General features: G+C 43.6%; 7 protein-coding genes across 7 annotated transcripts in view; 2 read left to right on the top strand and 5 right to left on the bottom strand.

Annotated features, from left to right (window-relative positions):
* Positions 1-2,172, bottom strand: part of TREMEDRAFT_74521 (uncharacterized protein) — a gene marked incomplete at its 5' end in the record, with an annotated part of 5,247 nt that extends 3,075 nt beyond the window's left edge. The window contains 5 exons of the mRNA XM_007006848.1: positions 39-727; positions 776-962; positions 1,069-1,194; positions 1,524-1,642; positions 1,695-2,172. Of these exons, the coding sequence (XP_007006910.1) occupies positions 39-727; positions 776-962; positions 1,069-1,194; positions 1,524-1,642; positions 1,695-2,172 (1,599 nt within the window). The remainder of the gene's footprint in view (positions 1-38; positions 728-775; positions 963-1,068; positions 1,195-1,523; positions 1,643-1,694) is intronic.
* Positions 2,173-2,543: 371 nt separating this feature from the next.
* TREMEDRAFT_69740 (uncharacterized protein) lies at positions 2,544-3,196 on the bottom strand (the record flags this gene model as incomplete). Its single annotated transcript, XM_007006847.1, has 4 exons — positions 2,544-2,551; positions 2,595-2,670; positions 2,859-2,895; positions 3,072-3,196. 4 exons carry the CDS (start codon positions 3,194-3,196, stop codon positions 2,544-2,546), a joined length of 246 nt encoding a protein of 81 aa, XP_007006909.1.
* A 692-nt stretch (positions 3,197-3,888) lies between these two features.
* On the top strand, positions 3,889-5,467 carry TREMEDRAFT_64484 (uncharacterized protein; the record flags this gene model as incomplete). Its single annotated transcript, XM_007006753.1, has 7 exons — positions 3,889-4,256; positions 4,425-4,450; positions 4,487-4,598; positions 4,759-4,855; positions 5,047-5,140; positions 5,268-5,341; positions 5,378-5,467. 7 exons carry the CDS (start codon positions 3,889-3,891, stop codon positions 5,465-5,467), a joined length of 861 nt encoding a protein of 286 aa, XP_007006815.1.
* A 534-nt stretch (positions 5,468-6,001) lies between these two features.
* Positions 6,002-6,562, bottom strand: TREMEDRAFT_64483 (uncharacterized protein; the record flags this gene model as incomplete). The annotated part of the gene is made up of 1 exon (XM_007006752.1): positions 6,002-6,562. One exon carries the CDS (start codon positions 6,560-6,562, stop codon positions 6,002-6,004), a length of 561 nt encoding a protein of 186 aa, XP_007006814.1.
* Positions 6,563-6,909: 347 nt separating this feature from the next.
* On the bottom strand, positions 6,910-7,958 carry TREMEDRAFT_64482 (uncharacterized protein; the record flags this gene model as incomplete). Its single annotated transcript, XM_007006751.1, has 3 exons — positions 6,910-6,978; positions 7,341-7,546; positions 7,631-7,958. The coding sequence occupies 3 exons, from the start codon at positions 7,956-7,958 to the stop codon at positions 6,910-6,912; spliced, it is 603 nt and encodes a 200-aa protein (XP_007006813.1).
* A 1,675-nt stretch (positions 7,959-9,633) lies between these two features.
* Positions 9,634-15,578, top strand: TREMEDRAFT_45257 (uncharacterized protein). The gene is made up of 18 exons (XM_007006674.1): positions 9,634-10,115; positions 10,479-10,549; positions 10,766-10,800; positions 10,853-10,883; positions 10,936-10,959; positions 11,098-11,198; positions 11,497-11,638; positions 11,682-11,783; positions 11,970-12,237; positions 12,435-12,559; positions 12,717-12,903; positions 13,248-13,403; positions 13,668-13,777; positions 13,910-14,062; positions 14,289-14,357; positions 14,402-14,508; positions 14,678-14,798; positions 14,971-15,578. Exons 1-18 carry the CDS (start codon positions 9,788-9,790, stop codon positions 15,064-15,066), a joined length of 2,226 nt encoding a protein of 741 aa, XP_007006736.1. The 5' UTR covers positions 9,634-9,787; the 3' UTR covers positions 15,067-15,578.
* Positions 15,579-15,878: 300 nt separating this feature from the next.
* On the bottom strand, positions 15,879-16,722 carry TREMEDRAFT_64480 (uncharacterized protein; the record flags this gene model as incomplete). The annotated part of the gene is made up of 5 exons (XM_007006750.1): positions 15,879-16,060; positions 16,106-16,203; positions 16,246-16,409; positions 16,463-16,605; positions 16,650-16,722. 5 exons carry the CDS (start codon positions 16,720-16,722, stop codon positions 15,879-15,881), a joined length of 660 nt encoding a protein of 219 aa, XP_007006812.1.
* Positions 16,723-17,514: the final 792 nt, after the last annotated feature.

Raw genomic sequence — 17,514 nt, 5'->3', positions numbered from 1 at the left:
GTTGCAGTCGTCGTGTTTGTCATACTCGTCTTCATCACATCTGTCATGTTTGTCGTACCAAAGTTCATCCTCTTGACATTATTCAAATTCGTACTGATTTCTTCTGAAGCCTTATCAGATAAAATCATTCTTTCCCCTTCTTCCGAAACTTTCCTCTTGTTCGTCTTTCCCAGTTGACCGTCCAGCATTTTTGACACCTTCGGAAGTATTTGTGTCATCGATTGTACATTATCTCTATTGACAGATTTCGGACCTAACCCAGCGAAGAAATCAATCGATTTAGAAATAGGTTTATATTCCGGAACTTTAATCTTATCCCCTGTCTTACTGTCCATACTCTTCAAACGTGTTCCTGATTCGTGGATAGATTTATCGAAGGATCCTTTAGTCATGGGGATATGTGAAAGGGGTTTCTTATTGTTGTTGCTCATCCTCTCCGGTGAAGAACTGTCATCCAAATGATTTACATAGTTGTTGGCTTTGACGGATGATTGTCTTATCGATTTCGGAGGAGGAGGAAGACGAGTTGACTGATGATTTGTCATTCTAGATGAGTCTGGTAAAGTAGGTATACGAGTCGTGTTTGAGGTTCTGGGAGGTGCTAATCGGATGGATGAAGGGAGTGGACGACCAGCAACGTTTGTCATAGCTATTCTAGTACGTTGAACTTCTAATTTAGCTTTAGCTATAGCGTTGGAAGCAGTACCTCCTCCTTGTAAACCGTTTGCTAAATATCAGCAATACTCAGATCAAGGGAGGGATAACAAAAACTCACAAGAAGAAATAGGTTTTGGTCCTACTCCTCTCCATGGAATACCCCTAGGACCTTTACCTTTAGGTAAAACCATTTTATCTACAACTTGTATTTTCTTTGCGCTTCTTTCCTTTTCCATAGCTTGATATTTCTCTGCCATTTTAGATGCCGCGTTAGCTTTACGAGCTTCTTCGTCTGATACTGCGTCCTGAATGTTAGCGCGATGATGGTCCGTTTCCCATGAGCGGGCAATATCTCCTTGACAGCCGCACTGGAAGAATGCTGGGGGAGCTGATCAGCAACTTGCAACTTACATGATATTTCCTTCTCCAACCAGATGTCCGAGGTTGACCACCTTTCATCCTTGCTTTTTCCCAATGAGAAGGGAAATCTTGTAAGTAGTAAAGTTCCCATATCCAATCTGATTGTTTTTTAAGGTTCTAAAATGAGTTAACTCCTCTCCTGCTCTACCTCATTCCTCTTCTCCCGTTTTATCGCAGGCAGGACGTCGAAGAAGAAACGATCCGTCTGATCCAAGACGAATCGTTCGCCGTCCAGGTAACATGAACTTTGTCGGCGAGAGATGATGAAACGTGTGGAGAATATGTGATGAACAACTACGAAGTCGCTGACGATGTCCGTGAGGGGGGCCTGTGTGAACAGACGCGGGTATGATGAGAAAAACCAGACCACCAGAACATTGGAAGGTCAAAAAAGCTTGTGTTGGGTAGGAAAAATGAAATCAAGTCAAAAGAGACATATGACTCACTGGAGAATTATTCTCAATCTCTTGTAATTGTTCCCTCGAAACAGATTTCAATAAATCTTCAATCAAATCATAAGAAGTATCACCAACATCCCAAATCCTACTCGCATTGTTATTGATGACTAACAATATTCAACACATTGCTCCCCACAAAACCGGGAGGAAAAGACTAACCTGTCATACAAAACCTTCCTAAACCTTTCACTCCTTTTTCAACTAACTCATTCTCCCATTTTCTAGAATACATCATTCTTTCTAGTTCTCTCTTACGTACTACCAAACCACTTTTGCCTGTACCTATCTCTATGGGTGTATTCCAAGGTAAGTTTGCCACCGGAGATGAATGTTCGTTCGATATGGTTGGATGAGTGGAGGATGGATTATGAGTTGGAGACACATTGTGAGTTGGAGACATACTCTGAGTGATATGAGGTGTTGAAGGTGATATATTGTGACGATTCGGATCTCTTGAACTACCGGGAATGCTCTGTGGTTGGAGGTGATTAGGATCAGAATGGAGAAGAGGTGAAGAAGATTTATGTGATATAGGTTTCGCTTGGGAGAAAGTAGGGAAATGGATGTGAGTGTGACTACTGTAACCGAATAGTTCTGGATCGGAATCCATTTCTTGATATTCTAATGGATTGGGCATGATCGGGAATGAGATATCACTCAACTGGTTTTACAATGACAAGACTGCTGAAAGTGGGAGTAAGATGAATGGAGGTTGGGTGTGTGATCGGGGATGCAAGTCACTGGCCACTGGATCTCTTTACTTTCCCACGGTTGATAAACCTGCGGAACTGGCAGAGATCCAGAGAGTAGCTTAAGGTATAGTGCATGCAGGACGAGTCAAAAGCAAGCAAGTTAGGGTACCTTATAACAAGAGATAATCACCCCCCTTCCCCTCCCCCCTCTATTCCCCCCCCCCCCCCCCCCGTCCCGTGATATGGTCTAAACGGGATGATAAACAAGAATGACAAGAGTGATCGACACCACTACGGGTAGAATACCCTTCAAGGATCACATAACTGTACGATGAGTTTTGTTTTAGGCGAAAATGGAAAGACTTACGAGTACAACAACCACCATTCTCTTGAGGTGCGAAAGGATCTTCACCTCTACCTAATGGACCCCATAGTGAGGGGATCTGTTACATATCAGCGAAGAACTCATCTTAAATACCTCTTCAACGCTAACTGTGTTCCACCAGTATTCTGTCAAGCTTCGAGGACAGTCTTCGCTCCAGGAAGAGGTTCAAACAAAGTAGCGTCGACATACCTAAAGTAGGTGATTGGGAAGGGATTGAGTGGAAGAGTCCAAGGGGGGAACACTCACCATGGGGTCCTTTGTCGACCGACAGTAATTGATCAAACTGCAAGTCAGTCTTTCTATTCATCGTCCATCTTCTCCCTCTGATTTACCTCTAGGATTCATACAGGACAAGTGTACAGAAGACGACGGATGGAATGCGAAAGAGATGGCGCAAAAGTTGACAGGAGAATCCAAGACTGGGAGAAGAATGTCTAGGAGAAAAGAGGGTAAACTCACTTAAGACTGGCGATACTGACCATGACTCTAGGTCTTGCCAATTCTTCTCTCAATCGATGATTATGTTCCAGCAAACGACGAAGTTTCAACTCGTGCATAGTGGTTTTGTTTGTTCTACTCGACATGATGTCTAGTCATCAGCTGATCTGCTATCTTGTCTTGTGTCATAGCATATACAGTAGGAAAGGGATACACAAATTTATCTGATGAAACTTACGATATTTATTTCTATGGATTCGAGGTAGTGTTCGATGTGTGCTTTGAGTGATAAGGTAGGAGGGCGATGTAGGAGAAGAAATTGTCAATCAAGTAGGGATATAAGCAGAGTAAGAGAAGAGAAGAAAGTGAGAAAGATGGTTTGGTTGAAGGGCGTAAGGACAGCAGGAACTCTGATCAAAAACACCATCAAACGCTTGGACCCTCTGGCATCCTCCTTCCACTCACGACTCAGTTCTCCACCACCCATAACACTTATATGCTCTCGATTCACGAATACCTCTGCTCATCGTAAACGACCTAACCCATGTGTATACCATAACTTTGCAGCTAAGTCGCAGCTTGATCCTAGGGTATAGTGGAATGATAGGATGACTGGACATGGGCTACCGCACGGATCGCTTGCCACTCCACCCCCACCGATCCTTCCCCCACTCCCCACCGCATTCTCTTTCTCCTTCACTTCACTTCTCTTCTCTTCCATCGCATACTTCTCTGCTACTATCTGATCCTTCTACATCGTCCCCTAAACTCACAATCATCTACTTACCCAGATTGACATACCACCACAGGACAGATTTGACACCCAACGAGGCACAAGATGCCCCGTGCCAAAGTCAATACTCGTAAAGCTGAATCTGATTCTGACCCCTCCACCCCACCGGTTCACAAGTCTAAATCTCGTTCCACCAGATCAAGACCATCCCATCTCAGGTCCAAACCAAAGAAGTCTAATCACAGCAGCGACAGCTCCGATTGGAGTTCCACCTCTGATTCTGGATCTGACCTAGACAATCAAACGGCTCCCGACGAGGATCAAGTTCGAGACCAAGGGAAGAAAGGCAAGAGGTCAAAAGTCGCAATAGACGATTTGAAGAAGATGAAGAAAGAAGATCTTATCGCTGTCATCAAAGAGTTGAAAGGTTCTTCTTCTCCCGAAGAAGAGGACCCGGAACCGGAAGAACGAGCGTGAGAATCTTTTCTGCCTCTTCTCTTTGACTGATCCTTCATTCATATCAATGGCTTTGCATCGGTCGAGATAGTATTGTTGTCATTGTTTGATGGTCCGTCAAAGGGAAGGGGGGCAAAGAATGTGGACCGAGTCTCGAGAGTGGAAGAGACGGAAACTGATTCCAGATCTGAACTGGTGAAATCTCTCAAGGGTGAGAGAATAGGTGATGAGCAAGACTAAAAGTTAGGACCGATGATGCAACGACTTAACCTTCCTGTGGAAACTTTGAATCAGATTTGGGAAGAAGAGAAAATTGCGTTGAAAGGGAGGTTGGAAACTTTTGATACGGTCAACTTGCTGTGAGTTGTGTCGAGTCTTTCCCTCGTTCATGTGACTTCGTACACCCAGACAGCTCTTATTATCATCTCTGTAGCTGGAACTTCAGTCTAGTCAATTTCCGACCGTGGCCTAATTGAGAGGATGTACGATCATTGCTACAATGATGTCACTGATGTATAGGTCTCAGGTTCAGAGATGGCACGACACGGAGAAGAATTGCAGTGATGACTTGAAAACCCAGTGGGATCTAACATATGCTGAAGTGAAGAAACAGATGGTGAATATCGATCCCTTCTCCTGGCCAATCTCACCATACTTCCATTCACTGCGAACACAACATCCCCTATACCTTGTCTTTACACTCCCACATCTCCATATCTTGCATTTTGATCTTACCGTCAAGTTTGATCAGACGCAGTCGTATGATATCATCGCCAGAACCAGCACTGAATGAGAATGACGATATAGTTAGATTCTCTGTCATGTTGGAGAGAAGCCAAAGCTCTTCAAGCTGAACAAGAAGCGGCGTTGAAAGAATTCATACCTAAATGGAATGCGATGCGTGAGTGTCTCTCTGTCCTCGATCTTTCATACCTATTCAAACCATCCCCCGTCGGCTTATCGATCTCAGTACGATACGGCGTCTAACACGGTCATTCAGTGAGATTAGCGCTGGGATTGACGAATAGGTGAAAGACAGAAGAAAGAATTTGAGGAAATTCAAACAAAGTTGGAAAAGTCTAAAATCAAAATCGCCGCCAAGGTAAGTCCAATCAAATAGAGCTGTGACTAATGTTAGATGTCGAAATGTACAGATATGGAAAAGATAGAACATGATATTCAATTATCTCAACAAGCTGTTCTTCAGAAGATGCAGAGGGGACGTTGAACTTGTCATCTCTACACCACAGGTTAGTCCGTTCATCTTCCGCTTTCTGAATCAAGCTGATTGTTCGGTTTGGTTGCAATACAACAAGTCCATCGTCCACATCGTTCGATTCCCACTCCCCACTCCCATTCCAGTCAATCACTCTGTATCGATCTCCCTGGCGTCTGTCCACTCGCCCGATGCAGGATCCATCGTCTACACACCATCTCATTGCTTCAAAGACTCAAACCTCATATGTGCCAAGCCCAAACTTCCAGACCAAACTTCATGCCGTTTTTCAACTTTCAGGTGTATATGTATATAATCACACTCTCATAACATCCTATGTCACCCACATATCATATACAACCCTCACATACGACAATCACGTAATGTAACAACATCATGCATCATATGTCAACCAATCATCTAAAATAGAAGACATCATACACAGCTTGATATCGTTTTACCATACTCTTACTAACATTCTCATCTTTCATCCTGTTTAATCTATCACATCAAGAAGAAAAATACAAAGTCATTATCCAATTGAACTCAATCTCTGTTGATATCAATCCATTTCAACATCCTATACTCTGACTTGTTTCCATCTATCCGTTCGTGTTTCAAATCTGTTGAATCGGTTTCTTCCCCTTTATTCTTCAATACTCTTCTCTCTTTTTGGTCGGTGCTTGTACTTGTCTTCTCTTCATCCTGTGCCATCGGACCTGTTGGTAAAATCGTCCCTTTCGTCACTCCATTCCCTTCTGTCTTTTCCGATTCATTCACTATGCCAGATCTTTCTGATCCTTCCGTCCCTCCCACTACACTCGACTGATCTGAATCCTCCATTTCTTCAACTACACTCGACCCTCCTGATCCTCCCATCCCTTCTGCTCTCCCGATCCCTCTCAACCCTCCTAATCGTCCAAACCATCCATAAACCCTTTTCAACCCAAAAGAACCATGCCATAAACCTAAACCTAGCAAACCCAAATATCCAAACCATCCTTTCCAAAAAATCAAATTCCATCCTACAAACTCTAAATCCAATTCTGATGGACTGAGAGAAGATATAGATGTATAAGGAATTTGAGGGATTATACGATGTGTCATCATATGTGAAAAAAGAAAAGGTATGAGTAAATAACCTGTTATGATAGATGAACGTAAATGATATTGACTTGTGAAGGAAGAACATAAATGTATAATGGAAACAAGTCTATCTAGAACTTTTTCGAGAAAAGAATTTTTCGACCAGGAAGTTTTGCTCGTTGTTGGAGACGCGGACGAATTAGGTGAATATCGACGAGAAAGTTTAGAATGAGAATGAATGAGGAAACGTTTTGTTATACCGGTTAAGATATGGAGAGAGAGGGGTATGTATATTGAGAAAGATTCAGAGGGATGATAATATGTTCTACCTATCATCTAATGATGGTAAGTTTTCATATCTTTCACATTCAATTTATCATTCTCAACCTCAATTCTAACCTATTGAGGATCATCCAATTCCATAAGGTTGATTGATTCTAAACTTCAAGTCAGATATGAAGTGGGGAAGGGGGGTGGACGAAAACAAAAGGGGTGTCTCGTTTGAGTGTTGATAGATTTGTTTCAAATAAAATTGTGCTGTTGGACACTTGGATAGGAACCTCGGAACTAGGTTAAAAACCAAATGTCAAATGAATAACACCTTCATTGCGACGAAGATTCATGGAAAAGATCTATCAAGTGAAGTGAGGAGAAGCCATGCGTGACGGGAAATCACAATCAGAGGAATAAAAACTAGATGAATTGGATAGTATGGACCAGTAGAGATATTAGACTAGGGGAGAGGAGAAGCGGAAGGTAAGAGAGAGAAAAGATATAAGATAGATAAAAGAAAACCCACTAAAACTTTATTACCCAATTCTTTCCCACCTAAAGCAGTGATGATAGGTACGGTAAGATGAACCCCTAGAAACACCGAGAAGATAAGAGCAGAAGTATTTTGGACACCTGCGAGTAGACGAATAAACTTTGGTCTCCAATTTTGTTTCTTGTCATCTCCCCTTGGTCTTTCTTCGTCAGGGAGATGGTAGGATCTTCCTTCTGAATCTGGCATCTTCCGTTGTTATTCTGATTCTTTCTTCGTTAACTTTCTTTTCCCTACGATTCTGGGGCTAATCGATATTCACACACGATCTTGATCTTCGTCCTTACTGTTGGATGGATTCAACTTGCTCTTGAATGACAACTGGCTTTCTTTCGGTGTCTTTGGAAATCTTAGGACTACGTTATAAACTCGAAATTCACTCTCCGTTCCTCCCTCGAAGCTGCATGTGCAATGTCTGATTCTGGTGCCTCTGATGTGAGACCGTTTCTTGCTACTCGACCCGCTCTTTTGAAAGACTCTCCCGTTCGGACTTTCAATTCTGTATCTCTGGACGTTTGGTGAATGTGAAAAGTAAGAAATGAAAAGATGAAACGATTTCTGAAACAACTGAGCGAAATCATCTTTCTCGGACATGATACGGTGGCCGGGAAGTCTCAGGTTAACTTCGCCGCATGCGCCGCAGATCACCGCACTCAACCTTCACATTCCTGTCTCTTCTACCATTGGAGGGCAGTGTAGATAGTCAAGCAAAAAGAAAGAGGATGCACAAGACGATTGACCACTCCTTATATCCCCAACAGGGTCCTCCGTAGGAATTAGGGGTAAGGGGCGAGGATAAGACACGATCGAAAACGTCTCCAACATAGAAAGGCAAATAGGGGATGAGAGGATGCATGATGATAGTGAAATAGCCTATTGAACCTCATCTCGGATTCAAGTAGACAGGACAACAGAGAGAACATCCTAGCAAGAGGATAGTACTGGATATGAGAAAGAAAGTTTCAAAGAAGGGTGGAAGGCAACACACAGGGCTAGAAGCGACTAAGTTACTAACCATAAGTAAGTGTCAGAGAAACACTGACAACTTTGGGAGGTTCAATCTCCCTGTCGTGAAAGTGGTACTGTCGTGTTGAGAAGGGTCTAAGGATCATTTGCATGCATTGCTCATCTTGTAGTACGCGGAAATGAGTGAGGAAGACGGGGATGGGGATTGTTCCTCGGTGATCAGTGCAGAAATGAGACAAAATGAGGGATCTTGGGGAGACGTGACCAATCATTTACCAACAACGTCTCCAATGTAGAGAGTCAATCAAGGGATGAAGATGATACATATCACTGTCTACTGCGCTTATATCTTCTGATCTACCTCACTGCTGATTAGGCATAAGATTCTATAGAAGAAGAAGAGAAACAAAGAAATGGTGGAAAGTGGTTGAAGGGCACACATGATCCTTGTAAGACGTGATCAGTCAGTAAGTAGTACCAAAAACCTCTCCAATGTAGAAAGTCAATTGAAGAGAAAGAGGATGCATTCTATCATTCTATCTACCTATTCACCATACTGAAATCTATCTTGCTGATCCATCTGCTTAGCAATGCATTGATAAGCAGATGAGTTATTTATCTAAAAAGCTTACAAGTCCTGTACGGTAACTTATCACAATCCTACTATGATCTCCGGATCCATGATCTATGATACTCCAACCTGTCCTGTGTCCCGTCTTCTCCTTCAGCTTTGCCTCATCCTGGAGCTGTCTCCTTAAGATCCCTGTCCACCTGTCACGGCTCAGCCAAAATTGTTTGGGTGTAAACTACTCTTAAAACACCCGATGGATCCAGGTTCCGTTGTAAGACACAATTGATTGGCACCAAGAACGTCTCTAATGTAGAAGGATTCCAGCTAGCTAGCTTGATCTATCTTATGACCTATCCTGCTGAGTCATCTGCTTTGCATCATCTTGGGAAGGAGGTGAATCGGTGGCTTACGGGTTGTTATCACTCCACATCCAACCTGTCCTTGACTTTTGAAATTCCATTGCAGGCGGTACCACCGTGGAGGAATCCCTACGTTTATGGATGTCCCGAGCACTCAACTGGCCCCAGAGAAGGTACGTGATAGCACACAGCCAGTTTGATAAGTAGTTCAAGCATACCAGGCTTATGACAGATGGAGGTGGTATGAAGTATGAAGTGGGAACCAGGTCGCGCGCAATTTCGGTTTTGGGGAAATCTAACCTGAGACTTCCCGGCCACGGTACATGACCGAATTATCTATGATGAACCTATCTCTCATCCATCTCTCCTCTCACTTGATCATATCAACATCATTCCTCTTTCTACACTGACTGATCACTCTTTCTATCCCTCTCACTCACTTCATCATCCCGTCATCTATCACCCTCGGTCAAAGTACAAGAACCTCGAATGAGTGAAACAGCTTTCAGTTTGAGCTAGGTAGAATCATGTCCAACGATCACACACCACCCAATGATATCAAGAAAAACCTCTCATCTATATTCTCGAGAAGTGAAGCTGGACCTAGTGAATACACTCGATTACTCGCTCCAGAACCAGCGAACAATGGAAAAGCAAGATATTCTTCCGGTTCTTCAAATGAGATAGATCAAGGAAATGGACCTTCAGCTCGTTCTACTCCTGATAGTCAACGAATTGGACAGATAGGTGATGATGAAAGAGGTATCAGAAGGAATTATACGGCTGATTTGGAAATAGAAGGAGAAAGTGGGGTGGTAAGTAGGGACGAAGGGATTAATAGGGATGATAGACCTGGTAAGTTTTTATCCTATTCGTCTCAACACTTCCTCATTCCATGTTTGGATCACATCGAAGAGATCTCTATTCATCTTGGTCGATATTACCTCCTTCTAGACTTTTTTCACCACTCGGAGGGTGAGATGGAAGTTTTGCCACCTCTTTGCCACTGCCTGGGAGGAGGAGAGACGACACGCACGCCCAGCCTCATGCTCTTGTCTCTGCAAATGCGTGGTGTTCCTTTCTGGGAAAGGGGGCAAGACAATCACGGAATTCACACACCACTCTCCCTGTAGATATGCGTGAGGTGAAAACTACGAGGAGTCGGTAAAGTGGTAGACTGGCTGGAAGTTTGAATTGAGGGAAGCGCTAATAAATCAGGTATCATGAGAAAACATTCCATGAATCACGTAGCTCGAAAACTACGACAGAGGAGTAAATACTATGTTCCTGTAAGTCCTATTTGATGGCCCTCACATAAATTTCCTTTCCGTCGAGGTCTCACTCTGGGCAGATGGAAAACCTGTAATCATTATGAGAGGTACCTGTATATAATCACATCGGCCATCCCTCTCCGATTGGTTTAGATGATCTCGGACGTTGGACATATTGAGATTCGTGCACAATCCGGAATAGTGAGAAATCATGTTCATCTGGCTAATGTAAAGGTGACAGATTGGTTACCGAAATATAGTTGGCATCTGTATGTCTACCTTTTCAACCTTGCTTTCTTCTGACGCCGAGCTAATCTTTAGACTCACTGGGGATGCCGTTGCCGGTGTTTCAGTAAGTTTCAATCAATTTCTTTCAGGATCTTGGACAGGCTGACTTTTTTTAGGTGGCATGTCTGCTAATACCCCAAGTGCGTCCTTTTCTGATCTACGACCCCTTTCCAGAAATGATTTATCGCTGGGCTTGTCTGCCTGATTTCATGCTGTTGATGGGTGGTAATAAGGAGATGGAAAATGGGAGTTGAACAGGGAGATAAGTTAACAAATAGGCAATGTCATATGCGAATGGTCTAGCTACATTATCCCCCATAGCGGGATTATGGTCAGCTGCTATACCTTCTTTGATATATGGGTTACTTGGGACATGTCGGTGAGTTTACAAATTCGTTGCTCCCTGTCATCCTACCCCTCACTTCTGATGAGCCATCCTCTTATCGATTGAATGGTGTTTTCTTCGGATCAGCCAAATCATTTCATGTCGAAAGCGAGGCTTTGATCACATTCACTGAACTTCGTAAACCGCTTGTATTACCATTGCGCAGCCTGGCAGGGATGGATCATCAGTAGGCAGCCAAATCCCGCCCTGTTCTTGTTCACGTAAGGAAGTTCTTCGGAGGGGAGAGGAAGCAATATTTTAGATGATGATGAATCCAATAGCTGAACAACAGTCAACTCTCCTTAGGTCCCGAAGCATCACTTTCACTCCTCATAGGTCAAATGATACGAGATGCAGTACACGGAGATCCTCATACCACCCCTGCTCATCCTGAACTCGAAGCAGCTGCCATCGCCCTTGTCACCACATTTCAAGTGAGTCCCAATCAGTCGAATGGATATCTTTATTGATAGTCAGACTGGATTGATAACTTTTGCCCTTGGTCTTTTACGTTTAGGATTTTTAGATGTTGTCCTCTCTCGAGCCTTGTTGAGAGGTTTCATAACTGCTGTCGGTATTGTGAGTCCTACCTCTGCCTAGTTTTGAGTTCACCAACTTTATTCCTTCATTTGTCTTCACAATTGTAGAACACATGCCCAGTCGTCCGATTTGTTCCTGTCAAGCCTATATGGTGTGACGGTAGTCGGAAGTGACATCAAAGGTTGAAGACGGTGGTTCACAAAGGTGAAAATAATTGATAAACAGATCATCTTCATTGAACAACTCATCCCACTTCTTGGCTTAACTTCAATTTTGGAACATATGCACGATACCCCGACACTACCACTTGCGAAACTCGCCTTTCTCCTACGTCACGTCAAATATGCCAATAAAACTACCACTATACTGAGTTTCACTTCCCTTGCCGTTCTGATCGGTGCTAGAGTGGGGAAACAGAGGATTATGAAACATCCTGGAGCGGGTTGGTTAAAGTATGTACCTGAGATATTTATTGTGGTGGTTGGAACGACCGGTAGGTCTCACTCGGGCTACTTTTTCTTCTCATTTACATCTCCACCTCATTCCACAAACGCTCGATCGAACTTGTGTCTCGACTCCTTGATGAGGGTACTTTGAGGCTTACGAGCTTCGGTTTTGATACATTAAGTGAGAGGCAGTGATAAAATATCTTTGAAAGAAGTAGGGAAAAGGGTAATGCTCATACTATAGCTTTAACGGGGATATTTCGATGGGACGAAGCAGGTGTTGATATCCTCGGTAAAGTCAAAGGTGGAGGTGGAATGCCATTCGGTTGGCCTTTAGATAAACGTAGAATGAAGTATTTCAACTACACGGTGAATTTTCATCTTTCCTTCGACTTTTTTCGATGCGTTTCCCTCCTCATTCCATTTCCTTTTCTGACTCTGTATCCTTCCAACCCCACTCTCTCCTTCCCGCCTGAATATAGCTACATTAAGTTACTGATTGTGACACAAGATAGCTAACATATAGCTCCCTACGGCTTTCGTCTCTGCCGTAGTGGGAATAGTCGACTCTGTAGTAGCTGCAAGAGAGAACGGAGCAAAGTACGGTTATCCAGTAGCACCTAATAGAGAACTTGTGGCTTTAGGAGCTGCCAATTTATCAGCTGCTTTTGTCACTGGGACTGGATCTGTTCCGGTTTTCGGGTCAATCACCAGTCAGTCCTCTCTCTATTCTCTCATACATTTCTATGCTCTCCTCCTCTTGGTCGCACATTACATGAATTATGGCTTCCTTGATGGACCTTCTTGTCATCCTGAACATGACTCCTCACCCTTCACTATATCTCCCCTGTTTTACCTCGTTGTCATTCCGGACATCATCGATAACTCACATCTCCCATTTCCTAGTCACCATTCACTTCTCCTCGATTCTCTCCTCTAGTTCCCACCATTCACAAAGGCTCATCATCTCCTCTCTTTCTCATCTATTCAACTAGGGAGTCGCAGACAGTGTGGTATGTCCGAAAAGAGGGGTTTTTGTCCATGACCTGACAATTAGGATCAAGATTGAACGGTTCTATTGGCGGAAGAACACAAATGTCAAGTATGATAACAAGTGCAACTATCATTCTCAGTATTTACTTTTTATTACCTTATCTGTATTTCCTTCCTAAATCCGTCTTGGCGGCCATTATCGCTCTTGTCGTTTATGCTAGTAAGTCTTCATCGTTCATCCTCTTTCTACAAATCTAATTTTCTCATTAAATCAAGCCTTTATGCCGCCCTATCACACGAAAATATACCTACGATCTTCACTTGACTTACGCGTTCTTCTACCACATACCATCACAAGATTCCTATGATCTTCACTTCACCGAATCAACGGTTGTGCCATTCCCATACCTTGTCATTCCCCTTACGTTCATTGACGATACCCAGGGGTATACTGTATATATGGGAGACTGATACTGATGGGTAGTTCTGGCTGAAGCACCACACGAAATTATCTTTTTTTGGAAGATGGGAGCTTGGACAGATTTTCTACAAATGACAGGAACTTTCTTCCTCACTTTGTTCTTCTCCATCGAAGTGAGTGATACCTTCCTGTATTCAATTCTCATATCATGGCTCTCTTTGACAATCATCATCTTCCAGGAAGAAAATGATTGAAATTCAGAAGTCGTAATGGTTCTCGTCTGACCTCGCCCAGCTCACATTCAGCTTGGTTTGGTAGCAAGTGTAGTTTTCTCACTCATCCTTGTCATTCAGAAATCTACACAGACTCGAATCAAGATTATCGGTCGATTACCTGGGACGGACGAATGGGTACCTGTGGATGAAGATGAAGCTGCGCAGGAGGAGATACCCGGTGTGGTCAGTTGTCCCTACCACCTAATCTTCCATCTCAACACATAGACGACCACCTAATCAGGCCGTATTGCAATATCCATCGTGTTCTTTAACTCGCTGCTTTTTTTGCTCGAGCTCGAACGATATACCTTCACCTATGACTTCTTCCTCTTCTTATTCAGCCGAAGCATCGTGTTCACTGTCCGATCACAAAGGACCCGTCGATGTAGGATGACTGCTGACAACAAAGCTAGTAGTCAGGATCCGAGAATCTCTCTCTTTTGCCAATACAGGTCAACTCAAAGAACGTCTTCGAAGGGTCGGCTTTTCACAGCTCATGGCAGGACCCGAGCTGATGGGCAGCTGGAATTATATGGAGCAGAGAAAAGTCATCCGTCAGATGAACCAAGGAGAGAACATGCCAAAGCGCTTATATTGCATATGGGTGATGTTGAGGATATTGACGCCTCGTGAGTAATAACATGGGTCACATACTTTCTTTTCTTTCATCTCTCCCCCCGTATCTCTTCTCTCTTCTCTCCTCCCTTCTCAACTCTGCAACCCGTTGCTCAGTGTTTCTCATCAGCCATAGTGTAGTTTGGGTAACTGAGGAGAAATATAGGTTTCGCTGACACTTAGAGCCACTCAGATCTTACTTGAACTCACCTCAGCGTACGTTGAACGAGGAGTTGGTGTTCATTTTGCCCATCTCCGAACATCTCAGATGCACAAGTTCGAAGTAGCTGGTATCACCGATCTGGTGGGTTGTCTTTCATTCTTTTCAATGTCCCTCCTATACTACAATCTTTGAAATCAGATTGGATCTCCACCTTGGAATTGCTCCGTCTTTGAGTAGATGGCGGACCAAAAGACTGAATAATCACTCAGTCATGAATGAGCATACTCTCTCAGTCAGTCAATGCTGATGACAGCTCGGTCCAACACATTTCCATCGAGACCTTCGAAGTGCTATGCTTGAAATCGAATCTCTCGGTTATGGAACCAGTCTCGTATCTCGTTTCGCATAATGTCTTTCCCCTTTCTTCCTCAATCAAATCCGTTACGATCTTCCCCATTGGATCCTCAAATACGTGTCATCGTCCTGTTGTCTCTCATGTCGAAGATTAAGCAAGTATCATACATGCATTGCGTACTCATTCGGTCCCCAGGGGTCGTCAGCCCTTTCTTTCCCTGATAGGGACGCCTTCTCCACGACGTCGCAATCACCGGTCCTCTCCTCTGGCGTACGGCCTATCATCAATCGAAGGCGGTGAAAACGTCAATCACCGTAATGACGATGACTCCACTCGGTTACCGAACGAAGCCTCGGTTAGTCAGCAACAAGATACAGGATTGGTCATGAAGTACAATGGAGGATGGAACATCCCTTGAGATTATCAAGCGACGGGGAAACCGAGCAGGGGTGACAAAATGCTTGACAAGCCGGGGAAGCCCAATGGGGTAGGGGGTGGGATTGGTAAATTGGATCAATTTTAGCTAACATACCACCTACCTCGCTTGATTAATTCGTCGTTTCCTCATTTGTCGTTCCGAAACTCGCACTGATCCTCGACGACGACTCTCATGACGATTTTCGAAGTCTCGAACCAGGCTGATAATGAATTGTTATACGACATGAACCCTGAGTCAGTCCGGACGGGGGTCCTAGGGCCCGTCCGGGTATCATTTCGATAACTGACGCAGCGAAATTGTGACTCATGGTGTCGATCGTTCGCAGTGAAATCGCGTCTTAACATCTGCTTACTCTTGCTCTCTTTTGCTCATTCTTGCTCGCTTCTGCAAACACTAACCATAGCTTGCATACAAACACTACTAACCACTAGAAGGGGCTAGCTCCAGTCTGAGTTGACTTCCTCATACGTTTTCGAGGAGTTTCTAACACAGAGGCGTCATCGGGAGCGAGTTCTTGAGCTTGTGTTGCAATTAGATCCGAAATTCGTGTTCGAATGATCGCTAATTGTCCAGCAATACCGTTAGGTTCGAGAACGTATCCACCTTGTGCTAGTCTGTCAGATTAAGCTCGTAAATGATAAATATCGAACTTACCAGCTAGCTTAGCCTGATTTTCAACCGCTTTAATTGAACCTAGCTCTTCACGAAGAGAACCAAGAAACGCTCGCTCGTCTACTTTGATTTCTGCCTTACTGACAAAATCACATCGTGTTGACGTACCAAGTGCCACACACTTGCAGCACGCACCAGTAGGTATCTCACCAACGGTCAAACATCCAAAAGCACACGAATTTGAGCGATTTTGACGGCCTTGACACTGAGAACAGGACAAAGAACCAGTTCGTCGCCAGACATTAGGACTAACGGCGTGATTAAACGCCTCTCGATGGTTTTTCAGCTACATATGTTAGATCCAAAACTTTACTTATAAAAACAACAAAAAATACTAACTTTTGACGACTCATTGGGCAAAATAGCTACCTTCGGACTCTTCTTGTCATCTGGGATCTTAACGACCGAATCTACGTTGGAATCTGGCCATTTTCGCAGGGATAAGCCGCCAATTACGTCCCACTTATATTCATCGTCAAATCCTACATCATATAAGCTTAACCAACAAAATACTAACGTAACTAACCAACAACCGTATCTCCAAACTTCATTGGCATACCACGAGCAGTTTTAGACTGGCTTGAGGGCGTGGCGGTCATACTTTGAGCTCTTTGGCGATTGTGGGAGGTATTGTTGGGTCTACTGACGATATTTGAGATACTAAGACTACGTCTCACGTTAGGCATTCAAAATTGTAAGTATCAAGCCGTGAAAACAGTTAAAAGTGATGAGCCGTGGGGAAGAAAGAGCAGCAGACCATTGGTATATGTGACAACGGTGAAAAACCTCTTAATCAACATCTTGACAACCAAAGGAGGTGTTACCCTCACTACAGACAACAATTTCGCGTTTCATCGGAAGCGAGCAGCTAATTACCTGAATTGCCTCATGCTAGCTTGCAGGAAACGATTTTCAAACGCCGTGTCTGAGACACGCCCAATCAAGCAGGGGCGTACTTATTCCCGTACTTTTACGAAGTTATGAACCACTCCTTTGATGTTTGACTACGCCTTAACAAATACGAGCCAGGGTTTAGCAAAGTCCCTTTAAATAAGCAAAAGCGAGCAAAAATGAGCAAAAGTGAGCAGGAATTAGCAAAAATAAGCGGACAACAGACAGAACGCGCTACATATTGCATACTTACTCTAATTTCTACACGGATAGGATATCTATAGCTGAAGCCTTACTTAACCAGTTTTGCAACGCATCTAACGACGGATTCTTCAAGCCTTGTCTATGAACATCTAAAAATTTTGCTGCTTCGCTCCCTGTGATTTCCCTTGATTTCATTAACTCTTTAACAGCTTTAATGACGCCCATTCGTCTTCGGTAGAACCTTTTCTCTGTTTCACTAGCATCCTTTAGTCCATGAGCACCGTTTTCGTATTGGG

Source organism: Tremella mesenterica (genome assembly GCF_000271645.1).
Source record: "Tremella mesenterica DSM 1558 unplaced genomic scaffold TREMEscaffold_11, whole genome shotgun sequence".
Lineage (NCBI taxonomy): Eukaryota > Fungi > Basidiomycota > Tremellomycetes > Tremellales > Tremellaceae > Tremella > Tremella mesenterica.
This window is presented reverse-complemented; position numbering and strand designations above follow the sequence as displayed.

What these genes read in the sequence shown, in the direction of transcription:
- TREMEDRAFT_45257 (XM_007006674.1), top strand. Translation starts at nt 9,788, where the DNA reads ATGTCCAACGATCACACACCACCCAATGATATCAAGAAAAACCTCTCA. An exon ending in TAATAGGGATGATAGACCTG is followed by an intron (nt 10,116 to 10,478) that starts GTAAGTTTTTAT and finishes CTAATAAATCAG; the next exon opens with GTATCATGAGAAAACATTCC. An exon ending in GTTGAGGATATTGACGCCTC is followed by an intron (nt 14,509 to 14,677) that starts GTGAGTAATAAC and finishes GCTGACACTTAG; the next exon opens with AGCCACTCAGATCTTACTTG.